At 39.4% G+C, this 16,710-nt stretch overlaps 1 protein-coding gene across 1 annotated transcript in view; it reads left to right on the forward strand.

Annotated features, from left to right (window-relative positions):
* LOC117334838 overlaps positions 1 to 13,523 on the forward strand; it is a 56,983-nt gene extending 43,460 nt beyond the window's left edge. Inside the window, exons 6-18 of the mRNA XM_033894656.1 lie at positions 888 to 931; positions 1,487 to 1,660; positions 1,910 to 2,389; positions 2,454 to 2,720; positions 3,106 to 3,372; positions 3,485 to 3,751; positions 5,224 to 5,437; positions 5,860 to 6,041; positions 6,221 to 6,467; positions 7,587 to 7,641; positions 8,487 to 8,532; positions 8,825 to 8,963; positions 12,108 to 13,523. Coding sequence (XP_033750547.1) covers positions 888 to 931; positions 1,487 to 1,660; positions 1,910 to 2,389; positions 2,454 to 2,720; positions 3,106 to 3,372; positions 3,485 to 3,751; positions 5,224 to 5,437; positions 5,860 to 6,041; positions 6,221 to 6,467; positions 7,587 to 7,641; positions 8,487 to 8,532; positions 8,825 to 8,963; positions 12,108 to 12,366 — 2,641 coding nt within the window. The 3' untranslated portion in view covers positions 12,367 to 13,523. The remainder of the gene's footprint in view (positions 1 to 887; positions 932 to 1,486; positions 1,661 to 1,909; positions 2,390 to 2,453; positions 2,721 to 3,105; positions 3,373 to 3,484; positions 3,752 to 5,223; positions 5,438 to 5,859; positions 6,042 to 6,220; positions 6,468 to 7,586; positions 7,642 to 8,486; positions 8,533 to 8,824; positions 8,964 to 12,107) is intronic.
* Positions 13,524 to 16,710: the final 3,187 nt, after the last annotated feature.

The raw sequence follows: 16,710 nt of genomic DNA on the forward strand, positions 1-16,710 counted from the left end.
CCTACATCAAGGAAAAGGTTTGGCTGGCTCTCTCTCCTACACTACTGGTCACTTGAACTCAATACTAAGGGCCTGCATGGGTTCACCGTAGTGATGATGATTGAGGTGGTTAGTACATTGTAGCAAATGTAGGTCACTGTAACCTATACTTTTTATCTTATCATAATTGAATTCTTGGGTTATAATTTTACAATGGTTGTGTGAATGTGATACACTGAATTGTCATGTTTACATAAATATGAAATATTTCTTTGAAAAAAAATCCAACTGAGGAAAAAAATGATGATGCTCATTTGTCTTTATCTGAAAATATATTAATTGTCATGGTGGTGTACAACACGGGAACTATTGCTGTATCCTCGGCATCGACATCACAGTACCAGCACGACATCCATGGACAGCTGGGTTAAAGATTTTATAAAACAGTGTTATTTCAGTACTAACGAGGATACGGCTTGGCTATTTGTGTGTACCTTGTGACCAGGCCTTTACATTGGTACTTCATGTGCACACCTTGTTACATTGACCTTGGTGACCTTTGACCTACTTCTAAAAAGCTAATTTTGAATTTCAACCCTTGCCATTAATCCCTCTTTTTACAAGAATTGATAAAAAATTTATATCAGCATAGTTTGTATTGATGAAATAAATAAACAAGAAATGAAATGAATTCTAAAAAAATTACAAAATAAAAACAATTGTGGTTTCTGGTAGAATATCAATATTCAAATATCTATTTCAGGAGTATGAAAGTATACTGGTATTCTTTCTTACTCTTGAAATATGGTATTCAACAGGAGATATCCATGATTTTAAACTAGTGACATAGCTGTGATGTTAATGGTACCGTGATGTTTGTCTGATGTCGATAATGGTTATTTTTACAGGTTGAATGTTAAGGCAGGGAAGAGAAGCACCTGTGGTTATGTTGGTAAGTTTTACGTCTAAGATATCATAACATGACTTTAACAATGGAAGTTGTGTAATAAACTTTGTGAACCAAGGGAACTAACTCTAGATAAGATTGCCATTTAATGTGATATATCGCACATTATCTTTTTATTTTTTTTTGGGGGGGGAGGGGGGGGGGGGGGATAATTGTGTATACCTTTTTCATTCATACATTAAATGTTCAAATACTACTGGCTTATAATAATCTTCCTATTCTGAAATGCTCTGATACAACTTGATTATAACAATCTGAAATACTTACTAAATGTTCACCAGACATCGAATATTACATGTGGATACATCTTGAGTGCTGCTTTTATCTGTAAACTTTGATTACTATTTGTTCTTGGCCTAAATGATTTCACTGAATTCTCGAAAGTAAGGCCAAAGTCATTAGTGTAATAATCTATTTTAGAAACGAAACTTGTTCTATCTAGTTCCTTTTATGTTTTGAATCAAAAGTAACTTTGAAGTAATTCTGCTGTAAAACCTTCCTGTGCTGATTTTGAACGTCAGTATCAATTCCTGTCTGTAGGGACCCTGATGTGTGCGACCATCTTCTACATGGTGACAGTGGTGGGCCTGTTCATGCTGTATTTTAATTACACAAGTCTCAAAGGCTGTTTACACAACAAGGTTTTCATCGGAGTCAACGCCGGCCTCTGTATCATCCTCTCCATCATCACCCTTCTCCCGGTCGTATCCAAGTGTATGTTGCTTATAACAATATCATTTTATATATTTAAACATTTACTGATATCAAAAAATATTTTGTCAGTATAATTTTCATTATAAAATTGTGTCATATTAAATGACAAATCATCTTTAAGTGTTATCAAAGGCAAGGATTATTTATGTATATTGTATTACCCTGATTAAAATATCTGTCTTAATCATGACCAGAGAAATAGAATACTCAACTTTTGTGTATACATGTGAGCGATTTGTGTTTTTACAGTCAACCCTAACTCGGGAACACTGCAGTCCTCTGTGATCAGTCTCTATGTAGTTTATCTCACCTGGTCAGCCCTGTCTAGTGAACCACCTGAGGAGAGTAAGTATCTCACCTGGTCAGCCCTGTCTAGTGAACCACCTGAGGAGAGTAAGTATCTCACCTGGTCCGCCCTGTCTAGTGAACCACCTGAGGAGAGTAAGTATATCACCTGGTCAGCCCTGTCTAGTGAACCACCTGAGGAGAGTAAGTATCTCACCTGGTCCGCCCTGTCTAGTGAACCACCTGAGGAGAGTAAGTATATCACCTGGTCAGCCCTGTCTAGTGAACCACCTGAGGAGAGTAAGTATCTCACCTGGTCAGCCCTGTCTAGTGAACCACCTGAGGAGAGTAAGTATCTCACCTGGTCCGCCCTGTCTAGTGAACCACCTGAGGAGAGTAAGTATCTCACCTGGTCCGCCCTGTCTAGTGAACCACCTGAGGAGAGTAAGTATGTCACCTGGTCAGCCCTGTCTAGTGAACCACCTGAGTAAGTATCTCACCTGGTCAGCCCTGTCTAGTGAACCACCTGAGGAGAGTAAGTATCTCACCTGGTCCGCCCTGTCTAGTGAACCACCTGAGGAGAGTAAGTATATCACCTGGTCAGCCCTGTCTAGTGAACCACCTGAGGAGAGTAAGTATCTCACCTGGTCAGCCCTGTCTAGTGAACCACCTGAGGAGAGTAAGTATCTCACCTGGTCCGCCCTGTCTAGTGAACCACCTGAGGAGAGTAAGTATCTCACCTGGTCCGCCCTGTCTAGTGAACCACCTGAGGAGAGTAAGTATCTCACCTGGTCCGCCCTGTCTAGTGAACCACCTGAGTAAGTATGTCAGCTGGTCAGCCCTGTCTAGTGAACCACCTGAGGAGAGTAAGTATCTCACCTGGTCCGCCCTGTCTAGTGAACCACCTGAGTAAGTATGTCACCTGGTCAGCCCTGTCTAGTGAACCACCTGAGGAGAGTAAGTATGTCACCTGGTCAGCCCTGTCTAGTGAACCACCTGAGTAAGTATATCACCTGGTCAGCCCTGTCTAGTGAACCACCTGAGGAGAGTAAGTATCTCACCTGGTCAGCCCTGTCTAGTGAACCACCTGAGGAGAGTAAGTATGTCACCTGGTCAGCCCTGTCTAGTGAACCACCTGAGTAAGTATATCACCTGGTCAGCCCTGTCTAGTGAACCACCTGAGGAGAGTAAGTATATCACCTGGTCAGCCCTGTCTAGTGAACCACCTGAGGAGAGTAAGTATCTCACCTGGTCCGCCCTGTCTAGTGAACCACCTGAGGAGAGTAAGTATATCACCTGGTCAGCCCTGTCTAGTGAACCACCTGAGGAGAGTAAGTATCTCACCTGGTCAGCCCTGTCTAGTGAACCACCTGAGGAGAGTAAGTATCTCACCTGGTCCGCCCTGTCTAGTGAACCACCTGAGGAGAGTAAGTATCTCACCTGGTCCGCCCTGTCTAGTGAACCACCTGAGGAGAGTAAGTATGTCACCTGGTCAGCCCTGTCTAGTGAACCACCTGAGTAAGTATCTCACCTGGTCAGCCCTGTCTAGTGAACCACCTGAGGAGAGTAAGTATCTCACCTGGTCCGCCCTGTCTAGTGAACCACCTGAGGAGAGTAAGTATATCACCTGGTCAGCCCTGTCTAGTGAACCACCTGAGGAGAGTAAGTATCTCACCTGGTCAGCCCTGTCTAGTGAACCACCTGAGGAGAGTAAGTATCTCACCTGGTCCGCCCTGTCTAGTGAACCACCTGAGGAGAGTAAGTATCTCACCTGGTCCGCCCTGTCTAGTGAACCACCTGAGGAGAGTAAGTATCTCACCTGGTCCGCCCTGTCTAGTGAACCACCTGAGTAAGTATGTCAGCTGGTCAGCCCTGTCTAGTGAACCACCTGAGGAGAGTAAGTATCTCACCTGGTCCGCCCTGTCTAGTGAACCACCTGAGTAAGTATGTCACCTGGTCAGCCCTGTCTAGTGAACCACCTGAGGAGAGTAAGTATGTCACCTGGTCAGCCCTGTCTAGTGAACCACCTGAGTAAGTATATCACCTGGTCAGCCCTGTCTAGTGAACCACCTGAGGAGAGTAAGTATCTCACCTGGTCAGCCCTGTCTAGTGAACCACCTGAGGAGAGTAAGTATGTCACCTGGTCAGCCCTGTCTAGTGAACCACCTGAGTAAGTATATCACCTGGTCAGCCCTGTCTAGTGAACCACCTGAGGAGAGTAAGTATGTCACCTGGTCAGCCCTGTCTAGTGAACCACCTGAGTAAGTATCTCACCTGGTCAGCCCTGTCTAGTGAACCACCTGAGTAAGTATCTCACCTGGTCAGCCCTGTCTAGTGAACCACCTGAGGAGAGTAAGTATCTCACCTGGTCAGCCCTGTCTAGTGAACCACCTGAGTAAGTATCTCACCTGGTCAGCCCTGTCTAGTGAACCACCTGAGGAGAGTAAGTATCTCACCTGGTCAGCCCTGTGTAGTGAACCACCTGAGTAAGTATATCACCTGGTCAGCCCTGTCTAGTGAACCACCTGAGTAAGTATCTCACCTGGTCAGCCCTGTCTAGTGAACCACCTGAGGAGAGTAAGTATCTCACCTGGTCAGCCCTGTCTAGTGAACCACCTGAGTAAGTATCTCACCTGGTCAGCCCTGTCTAGTGAACCACCTGAGGAGAGTAAGTATCTCACCTGATCAGCCCTGTCTAGTGAACCACCTGAGGAGAGTAAGTATCTCACCTGGTCAGCCCTGTCTAGTGAACCACCTGAGTAAGTATGTCACCTGGTCAGCCCTGTCTAGTGAACCACCTGAGGAGAGTAAGTATCTCACCTGGTCAGCCCTGTCTAGTGAACCACCTGAGGAGAGTAAGTATCTCACCTGGTCAGCCCTGTCTAGTGAACCACCTGAGTAAGTATGTCACCTGGTCAGCCCTGTCTAGTGAACCACCTGAGGAGAGTAAGTATCTCACCTGGTCAGCCTTGTCTAGTGAACCACCTGAGTAAGTATGTCACCTGGTCAGCCCTGTCTAGTGAACCACCTGAGGAGAGTAAGTATATCACCTGGTCAGCCCTGTCTAGTGAACCACCTGAGTAAGTATGTCACCTGGTCAGCCCTGTCTAGTGAACCACCTGAGTAAGTATGTCACCTGGTCAGCCCTGTCTAGTGAACCACCTGAGTAAGTAACTTACCTGGTCAGCCCTGTCTAGTGAACCACCTGAGGAGAGTAAGTATCTCACCTGGTCAGCCCTGTCTAGAGAACCACCTGAGTAAGTATATCACCTGGTCAGCCATGTCTAGTGAACCACCTGAGGAGAGTAAGTATCTCACCTGGTCAGCCCTGTCTAGTGAACCACCTGAGGAGAGTAAGTATCTCACCTGGTCAGCCCTGTCTAGAGAACCACCTGAGGAGAGTAAGTATCTCACCTGGTCAGCCCTGTCTAGTGAACCACCTGAGGAGAGTAAGTATCTCACCTGGTCAGCCCTGTCTAGTGAACCACCTGAGTAAGTATGTCACCTGGTCAGCCCTGTCTAGTGAACCATCTGAGTAAGTATGTCACCTGGTCAGCCCTGTCTAGTGAACCACCTGAGGAGAGTAAGTATATCACCTGGTCAGCCCTGTCTAGTGAACCACCTGAGGAGAGTAAGTATCTCACCTGGTCAGCCCTGTCTAGTGAACCACCTGAGTAAGTATGTCACCTGGTCAGCCCTGTCTAGTGAACCACCTGAGGAGAGTAAGTATATCACCTGGTCAGCCATGTCTAGTGAACCACCTGAGGAGAGTAAGTATCTTACCTGGTCAGCCCTGTCTAGTGAACCACCTGAGGAGAGTAAGTATCTCACCTGGTCAGCCCTGTCTAGTGAACCACCTGAGGAGAGTAAGTATCTCACCTGGTCAGCCCTGTCTAGTGAACCACCTGAGTAAGTATATCACCTGGTCAGCCCTGTCTAGTGAACCACCTGAGGAGAGTAAGTATCTCACCTGGTCAGCCCTGTCTAGTGAACCACCTGAGTAAGTATCTCACCTGGTCAGCCCTGTCTAGTGAACCACCTGAGGAGAGTAAGTATCTCACCTGGTCAGCCCTGTCTAGTGAACCACCTGAGGAGAGTAAGTGTCATGTCGTCATTCAGTCATGTCCCTGTTAAAGGTTTATATCACAGTTAAAATGTACAGTTTGTTTATACCCAGCATTATTTCATCTCCTCTAATTATTTAATCTCCTCTAATTATTTCATTATTTCATCTCTTATTATTTCTTGCTAAATTTCAATTTTATGATGTTTCAGTCCATATCCTGGAGACGGTAAGAACTCTGATTCTTGCCAGTATGACATCATCAGATGAGACCAGTCTTCAGACAACAGCTACACCTCACTTGAGGATGGAGTATGTGGCTGACCCCAGTGAGAGTTTCCATGTGATGGCGAACACCACCACACAGATGTGTCGACCTAAACCAGCCTTCCAGGATATGGACATGATATCAGCCTATGCTGGACTATTTCTGATGTTTGTCATGGCGATGTACTCCAGGTAAAGTGTCTTTTGTCACGGCAATATACTCCAGGTAAAATGTCTATTGTCATGGCAATATACTCCAGGTAAAATGTCTATTGTCATGGCAATATACTCCAGGTAAAGTGTCTTTTGTAATGGCAATATACACCAGGTAAAGTGTCTTTTGTCACGGCAATATACTCCAGGTAAAATGTCTATTGTCACGGCAATATACTCCAGGTAAAGTGTCTTTTGTCATGGCAATATACTCCAGGTAAAATGTCTTTTGTCATGGCAATATACTCCAGGTAAAATGTCTTTTGTCATGGCAATATGCTCCAGGTAAAATGTCCTTTTTCACGGCAATATACTCCAGGTAAAATGTCTTTTGTCCTGGCAATATACTCCAGGTAAAATGTCTATTATCATGGCAATATACTCCAGGTAAAATGTCTATTGTCCTGGCAATATACTCCAGGTAAAATGTCTATTGTCATGGCAATATACTCCAGGTAAAATATCTATTGTCATGGCAATATACTCCAGGTAAAATGTCTATTGTCATGGCAATATACTCCGGGTAAAATGTCTTTTGTAATGGCGATATTCACCAGGTAAAGTGTCTATTGTCACGGCAATATACTCCAGGTAAAATGTCTATTGTCATGGCAATATACTCCAGGTAAAGTGTCTTTTGTAATGGCAATATACTCCAGGTAAAGTGTCTTTTGTAATGGCAATATACTCCAGGTAAAGTGTCTTTTGTCATAGCAATATACTCCAGGTAAAATGTTTTTGTTTTGTTTTTTGTTTTATATCAGATGATTGTCAGGGCAATATACTCTGGGTTGAGTGTTGTTTTTTTTTTACAAAAATCGTCTGTATTGGACTGTTATCAACATTTTCTATGGCCATTTACTCTGGGCAATGAATGTTTTGACATGACGTTCTTTTTTATCCTGACATACACTTTTAAGGAAATACACAACATTGTTCACATGCATCTGTCTGTGTTGGGTAAAATCTTTTTTGCCATATATTAGATACAGTAATGTCCTTTGATCTAGTTACGTATCTAAAATCTATTCAATTGTACATTCATATTAATTGGAAGTTAGTATGGATTTAGTGATTGTGTGATGGTCATATTTGCAGCCTTGCCACCTCAGCAGATTCTCACAAGTTGGGAGTGCCTCGTCACGCAGACCAGGTCAGTTTAACAACACCTTTAATCTAAAAAAAGTAGTTTTTATGTATGGAAAATTACCCTAAATAACAGTAATGATTATCTATGGAAAATTACCCTAAATAACAGTAATGATTATCTATGGAAAATTACCCTAAATAACAGTAATGATTGTCTATGGAAAATTACTCTAAATAACAGTAATGATTATCTATGGAAAATTTCCCTAAATAACAGTAATGATTATCTATGGAAAATTACCCTAAATAACAGTAATGATTTTCTATGGAAAATTACTGTGAAAAATTTCCCTAAATAACAGTAATGATTATCTATGGAAAATTTCCCTGAATAACAGTAACGATTTTCTATGGAAAATTACTGTGAAAAATTTCCCTAAATAACAGTAATGATTATCTATGGAAAATTTCCCTAGATTTAAGTTTCAAATTCTAAGTCTTAAGTTTGCATATTATAGTCAGCAAGATGTGAGGGTGATAAAAGTTTTAATTCCAGAGTCTCTCTGGTATCTACTCTGTTTTATATACATTTGTAATGTATTACTGAATTGGAGCACCGATGCTTATTGCTACAAGAAATGTTATGTACAATACAATTGGTAAATATCCATACATATTTAATTCCGTGTAAACTGTGTGACGAGAATGTTGACACTATTAGATTATTTGTGTGACATGCTTCAAAATGAAGAAAGAAAATCAGTATTAAATTCAGCTCGAGTTTCTTTATTTATAAAAATTAGATTTAATCATCAAAAAATATTAATGGTTCTTTTGATATGTACAATTTTACAATATGATAGCTAGAAACATTTGTTTATTCCACATTTGATTTTTTTTTTTCAACAGGATGTAAAGCACTATGAATGTTGTTGCTGCTGTCCTGTCAAGCCAAGTAAGTGTCCATACTTAGTGTCCATACATAGTGTCCATACTCAGTGTCCATACATAGTGTCCATACTCAGTGTCCATACTTAGTGTCCATACTTAGTGTCCATACATAGTGTCCATACTTAGTGTCCATACTCAGTGTCCGTACTCAGTGTCCATACTTAGTGTCCATACTCAGTGTCCATACTTAGTGTCCATACATAGTGTCCATACTCAGTGTCCATACTTAGTGTCAGTTAACAAACAATGACTTATATAAGATTAAACATATAAAATACATTATTGGTATATTTCAGGAAGAAACCCAACAGAACGTGGAGGTCAAAAGGTCAAATACAATGAGTCTGATGGCACGAAGTACAACTATGCCTTTTTCCATTTTATTTTCTGTCTGGCCAGTCTGTATATCATGATGCAGCTCACTAACTGGTACAGGTAAGACAATTAACAGATCAGGACAAAATTGTACTGATGATCTGAAAAATTACACCAGTATATTAGATATCCGGACATATATTTCAGTTTGGATGGACTGGGAATATTATTCTCAGGGTGTGTTCAATCTTGGAAAGTCTTGAATCTTAGTCTGGGGCCTTTGATATTCCTTGAGCAATTACACAGAGAGCCAAGTATGCAGCTAAAATGCAAAATTTAGCACTTAACTTATGTATGAAAAGTGTTAACTTATGTATGAAAAGTGTTAAAAATCAAGATTGCAAACATGATTTATGACATTAATGTAAACTGTTTATTGATAAAAAACAAGGAAAAATTTCAAAATGTGCTTCAAAAGGCCATGGAATGGTCTTGTTTATTGTTTTAACATATCTGTATACTCCTGATAAGGCACATACACTTCTTAGAGTTAGTCCAACATTCCATTGAGTATGAGAGTTAGTCCTACATTCCATTGAGTATGAGAGAGTAAGTCCTACATTCCATTGAGTATGAGAGAGTTAGTCCAACATTCCATTGAGTAGGAGAGATTTAGTCCAACATTCCATTGAGTATGAGAGAGTTAGTCCAACATTCCATTGAGTATGAGAGTTAGTCCAACATTCCATTGAGTATGAGAGAGTTAGTCCAACATTCCATTGAGTATGAGAGAGTTGGTCCAACATTCCATTGAGTATGAGAGAGTTAGTCCAACATTCCAATGAGTATGAGAGAGATAGTCCAACATTCCATTGAGTATGAGAGAGTTAGTCCAACATTCCATTGAGTATGAGAGTTAGTCCAACATTCCATTGAGTATGAGAGAGTTAGTTCTACATTCCATTGAGTATGAGAGAGTTGGTCCAACATTCCAATGAGTATGAGAGAGTTAGTTCTACATTCCATCGAGTATGAGAGAGTTAGTCCAACATTCCATTGAGTATGAGAGAGTTAGTTCTACATTCCATTGAGTATGAGAGAGTTAGTTCTACATTCCATTGAGTATGAGAGAGAGTTAGTTCTACATTCCATTGAGTATGAGATTTAGTCCAACATTCCATTGAGTATGAGAGAGTTAGTTCTACATTCCATTGAGTATGAGAGTTAGTTCTACATTCCATTGAGTATGAGAGAGTTAGTTCTACATTCCATTGAGTATGAGAGTTAGTCCAACATTCCATTGAGTATGAGAGAGTTAGTCCAACATTCCATTGAGTATGAGAGAGTTAGTCCAACATTCCATTGAGTATGAGAGAGAGTTAGTCCAACATTCCATTGAGTATGAGAGAGTTAGTCCAACATTCCATTGAGTATGAGAGAGTTAGTCCAACATTCCATTGAGTATGAGAGAGTTAGTCCAACATTCCATTGAGTATGAGAGAGTTAGTCCAACATTCCATTGAGTATGAGAGAGTTAGTCCAACATTCCATTGAGTATGAGAGAGAGTTAGTCCAACATTCCATTGAGTATGAGAGAGTTAGTCCAACATTCCATTGAGTATGAGAGAGTTAGTCCAACATTCCATTGAGTATGAGAGAGTTAGTCCAACATTCCATTGAGTATGAGAGAGTTAGTCCTACATTCCATTGAGTATGAGAGTTAGTCCAACATTCCATTGAGTATGAGAGTTAGTCCAACATTCCATTGAGTATGAGAGTTAGTCCAACATTCCATTGAGTATGAGAGTTGGTCCAACATTCCATTGAGTATGAGAGAGTTAGTCCAACATTCCATTGAGTATGAGAGAGTTAGTTCTACATTCCATTGAGTATGAGAGAGTTGGTCCAACATTCCAATGAGTATGAGAGAGTTAGTTCTACATTCCATCGAGTATGAGAGAGTTAGTCCAACATTCCATTGAGTATGAGAGAGTTAGTTCTACATTCCATTGAGTATGAGAGAGTTAGTTCTACATTCCATTGAGTATGAGAGAGAGTTAGTTCTACATTCCATTGAGTATGAGATTTAGTCCAACATTCCATTGAGTATGAGAGAGTTAGTTCTACATTCCATTGAGTATGAGAGTTAGTTCTACATTCCATTGAGTATGAGAGAGTTAGTTCTACATTCCATTGAGTATGAGAGTTAGTCCAACATTCCATTGAGTATGAGAGAGTTAGTCCAACATTCCATTGAGTATGAGAGAGTTAGTCCAACATTCCATTGAGTATGAGAGAGTTAGTCCAACATTCCATTGAGTATGAGAGAGTTGGTCCAACATTCCATTGAGTATGAGAGAGTTAGTCCAACATTCCATTAAGTATGAGAGAGATAGTCAAACATTCCATTGAGTATGAGAGAGTTAGTCCAACATTCCATTGAGTATGAGAGAGTTAGTCCTACATTCCATTGAGTATGAGAGTTAGTCCCAACATTCCATTGAGTATGAGAGTTAGTCCAACATTCCATTGAGTATGAGAGTTAGTCCAACATTCCATTGAGTATGAGAGTTAGTCCAACATTCCATTAAGTATGAGAGAGTTAGTCCAACATTCCATTGAGTATGAGAGAGTATGAGAGTTAGTCTAACATTCCATTAAGTATGAGAGAGTTAGTCCTACATTCCATTAAGTATGAGAGAGAAAGTCAAACATTCCATTGAGTATGAGAGTTAGTCCAACATTCCTTTGAGTATGAGAGAGTTAGTCCAACATTCCATTGAGTATGAGAGTTAGTCCAACATTCCATTGAGTATGAGAGTTAGTCCAACATTCCATTAAGTATGAGAGAGTTAGTCCAACATTCCATTGAGTATGAGAGAGTATGAGAGTTAGTCTAACATTCCATTAAGTATGAGAGAGTTAGTCCTACATTCCATTAAGTATGAGAGAGAAAGTCAAACATTCCATTGAGTATGAGAGTTAGTCCAACATTCCTTTGAGTATGAGAGAGTTAGTCCAACATTCCATTGAGTATGAGAGAGTTAGTCCAACATTCCATTGAGTATGAGAGTTAGTCCAACATTCCATTAAGTATGAGAGAGAAAGTCAAACATTCCATTAAGTATGAGAGAGTTAGTTCTACATTCCATTGAGTATGAGAGAGAAAGTCAAACATTCCATTAAGTATGAAATATAAAGGTTCTTGTCTGAATATTAAACATCCATATAAGTTTCACATGTACTAATGTTGTTGATTTCCAGACCAGCGGAGTCAAACGTGGACATGTTTGGCCTGAACTGGGCTGCCGTGTGGGTGAAGATGACATCAAGTTGGGTGTGTGTGGTGGTCTACATCTGGTCATTGTTCCTCCCGAAGCTTTGTCGAGGTCGTGACCTCACCTTCATCAGACAGCCTCAGCCTGATGAACAGCTGGACGAGATCGATCAGGAGGAACTGGAGAATCTGAATGGACCTATCAACCCAGAAGCTGTGGTCACTTCTCGAGAATCTGTTGTGTAGTGGTCAACATGTGTGCATTAGTCATTAATTAATATCATAGCCAGCTTATCAATGACTTGTTTAATTAAGTAGGCTGTAAATGACCACGACTGCTGGAATTTCTAGAATTATGGTCATCATGTTTGTGAGGATCTGTAACACATTTTAAAGTAACCATAATATCACTGAAAGTGAGTTCACATTAAATAGTGCTCAATTTGGTCATCACAGATGTCATCATTTCAAGGCAGTCAAGGACAGAGTGAGTCAGTATGAATATCTTACTGACATTTTGTCTAGATATTGGTATGGTTATCATCCTTTGGGGCTGAGGTAATATGTAAATAGTGTACAGAGGGTTTTTCTGAAGTTTTTCATTAAGGGAATACATGTATAGTTGGCGATAGTCGCCATAGATACCCATCATTCAGCAGTGAGTTTAAGGTTGTAGATCTGTTTAAAGTTACCAAATATATGTTTGGTGATGGTTGCCATAGAAACCCATCATTCAGTGGTGAGTTTAAGGTTGTAGTTCTGTTGAAAGTTACCAAATATATGTTTGGTGATGGTTGCCATAGAAACCCACCATTCAGCAGTGAGTTTAAGTTTGTAGATCTGTTAAAAGTTACCAAATATATGTTTGGTGATCGTTGCCATAGAAACCCACCATTCAGCAGCGAGTTTAAGGTTGTAGTTCTGTTGAAAGTTACCAAATATATGTTTGGTGATGGTTGCCATAGAAACCCATCATTCAGCGGTGAGTTTAAGGTTGTAGTTCTGTTGAAAGTTACCAAATATACATTTGTGTTTTTGGTGATGGTTGCCATAGAAACCTGTCATTCAACAGTGAGTTTAAGGTTGTAGTTCTGTTGAAAGTTACCAAATATATGTTTGGGGATGGTTGCCATAGAAACCCATCATTCAGTGGTGATATCATGGTTGTAGTTCTTTGGGCAGTTACCTTGGTTGGTTGGTGATGGGTGCTGTAGATAGTTGCCATGGAACTATGATTTTATGAACACAGATCTGGTTGTTTTCCATAAAAAGCTTCCATTGAACAATATGAGATCTGTATAAGTACATGGTTGTGTTGCTATGGGGCCGCGGTGGCCGAGTGGTTAAGGTGTACCAACACTTTATCACTAGCCCTCCACCACTGGGTTGCAAGTTCGAAACCTACGTGGGGCAGTTGCCAGGTACTGACCGTAGGCGGGTGATTTTTCTCCGGGTACTCCGGCTTTCCTCCACCTCCAAACCTGGCACGTCCTTAAATGACCCTGGCTGTTAATAGGACATTAAACAAAAACAAACAAACAAATTGCTATGAACATTGTCGGTAAGGCCATATATGTATCCTGTGTTTATTAAACAATGTTAGGGCACGGACATGATACTGTTTACTACTGACCAGTGTAAGTGTTATCTCCGGTCATGGTCTTGAGAGAAACAAAACAATTATAAAATTCTATGTTTGCCATGTCCTTCAAAGACAATAGAAATCTTAAATAAGTAATAGGGACCCCTGTCACCTTGTCGTGTTAATCCAATTGTCATCCCCACAAACTATATCTCATCCTAATTTCATTTAAAAATCAATAATTCAAACCTTATCAGATTAATCATTTGATTAAAAGTCTTATTAATGATATTGTAGATTTGAGATAAGAGATGTGTGCTCTGACATGTTAAGGTATATGTGTTAAATGGAACACGGTTGACCTAGTGGCTGCTATCAGAGTTTTCAGTAGCATAAGTAAGGATCGCCTTAATTTCTGAAACTACAAGAATCTCGTATTGAGTTACTGCCCTGTCCTCTTTGATCATGCTACACTACTATTTTCAGACTTAAACTGTTCATTTATAGCTGCATTTTTTATATTTTTGGCAAAAATACAGTGTATATGTTTTTGTGCCCTCAATGGTGTGACAACTGTTGTCTGTCCTTCGTCATTAATCAACTTTCTATTCAAACAACTTCTTCTCAAGAACCGATAGGCCCTGAAACCTGGTATTAGGCATGTAGTACATGTATACTGAAGTAAAGGGATACCTGCCAAGTTTGTTCAAATGAATGACCTTGACTTGCATTCAAAGTCACTTGGGTCAAATTTGCTAAACATCTTCTCAGTAACCATGAGGCCCAGAGAACATATATTAGACCCATAACATGCTGGGATGAAGGATGACCTAGTTTGATCAAATGACCTTGACCTACATTCAAGGCCACAGAGGCCAAATGTGCTAAAATCTTCAAATGTCTTCTCCAATAGCTACCAGAGACCTTAATTTGAGCATGTACTTTGCAGGGATGAAGACCTACCAGATTTGTTCAAATGAATGACCTTGACTTATATGCAGGGTCACAATGCAGCATTATTGAATAGTGAAACTCCAGGATAGAGTTTGGAGGGGGTGGGAGGAAGTCAGTGCCATGAAGGTAAAAAGACACAATTGTAAATAAGTGCAATATCATTAGCTCACCTGGTCCAAAAACCAGTGAACTTATGTCATGGCGTAGGGTCTGTTGTCCTATGTTCGTCTGTCAACATTTTCTTTAAATAAATGGATTTTAACCATTTTGACCCCCTTAGGACTTGAAGGACGGTCCCAATATAGGGAAATAAAGCAGATTCTTTAAAATCCTTCTTTCTGTGGGAATGAAAGAATTTGATTTAAAGTTCGTCAAAAGTATCCTTGGATTAAGGGGAACCAATTTTGTATATAAGGTTAGTGTGGCACCCTACATGTCACACTACATGGGGGGGGGGGGTTCCAAGATGGGAAATACAACAACTTCTTTGAAATTGTTCTTCTGTAAAACTAAAGAGTGTTTGCCATAATCACTGCTATATCCATGTGAGCAATACAGGCCCTCTGGGACTCTTTTATTATTGATACCCAGTATGGTGTACAATATATGGCTTTTTTTTGTATCTTTTGAATATTGGATGTTTTTATAATAGTATTGTATGGACAGGTTCCTATTGTGAATGATTTTATTACATATTTTCTAAAAATGAAAGAATTTTTTCTTAAGATTTTTTTTTAAACAAATTCATGTTTGGAAGTCAAAATTGATATATTGTTTATCTGAAGAATAGTTCAGTGCTAAGTTTCAAGATTTGTTCAATGTAAATTTTTGTAAACTTTAGAAACGAGTAATAATGTTTTAAAAGTTATACATATAAAACACACATATAGTCTTTGAATAAACTTGTTGACAGTTCTATTTTGCTTACCACTGAGTGATATATCAAAATTGTTATCTTTCTATGCAAAATATGTTTTCAAACAGATACCTATCAACTAGGTTTGCCTTTCTTGTTCAGGGATAATGGATCAAAATCAAAATTTTTCAAATATCATTGCCTGAAAAGGATTTGTGTACAAGTTTCATAGTCTGTATAATGTGATATATTCAAAATTCATTTTCAACATGTTTTTCTATATATGTGAAAAATAGTATATATTAGATTTAGAAAGATTCCATATAAAGAAAGTATTAACAGAGATCTAAGCTGGGATTATTTCCTCAGAATTTTGTATTGTACCTTTGTAATTTATTATAAATATATCTATATTTAATAACTTTATACAAATGCAACTTCTGGTGTTTCTTCTTTTGACATTTATTTTCATTACTGAAAAAATTTCAATCCAAAAAATTTTGTCTTCCAAGTGACATTTCCTCCACTTCCATTCTTATCAGTTTGTCTGGCATATCACAATAAGACATTATGGTAGTTTTGTTTGTCTGGTGTAATACAATAAAACATGTATAAGTTTTGTTTTTCTGGCGTAATACAATAAGACATGTATTAGTTTTGGTTGTCTGACGTAATACAATAAAACATGTATTGGTTTTGGTTGTCTGGTGTAATACAATAAGACATGTATTAGTTTTGGTTGTCTGGCGTAATACAATAAGACATGTATTGGTTTTGGTTGTCTGGCGTAATACAATAAGACATGTATTGGTTTTGGTTGTCTGGCGTAATACAATAAGACATGTATTGGTTTTGGTTGTCTGACGTAATACAATAAAACATGTATTAGTTTTGGTTGTCTGACGTAATACAATAAAACATGTATTAGTTTTGGTTGTCTGGCGTATCACAATAAGACATAATAGAGTTTGTCTGGCGTAATACAATAAGACACAATAAAGTTTGTCTGGCGTAATACAATAAGACATTATGGAGTTTGTCTGGCGTATCACAATAAGATATAATAGAGTTTGTCTGGCGTATCACAATAAGACATTATGGAGTTTGTCTGGCGTAATACAATAAGACATTATGGAGTTTGTCTGGCGTATCACAATAAGACATAATAGAGTTTGTCTGGCGTATCACAATAAGACAA

The sequence above is a fragment of the Pecten maximus genome, chromosome 9, assembly GCF_902652985.1.
Source record: "Pecten maximus chromosome 9, xPecMax1.1, whole genome shotgun sequence".
Lineage (NCBI taxonomy): Eukaryota > Metazoa > Mollusca > Bivalvia > Pectinida > Pectinidae > Pecten > Pecten maximus.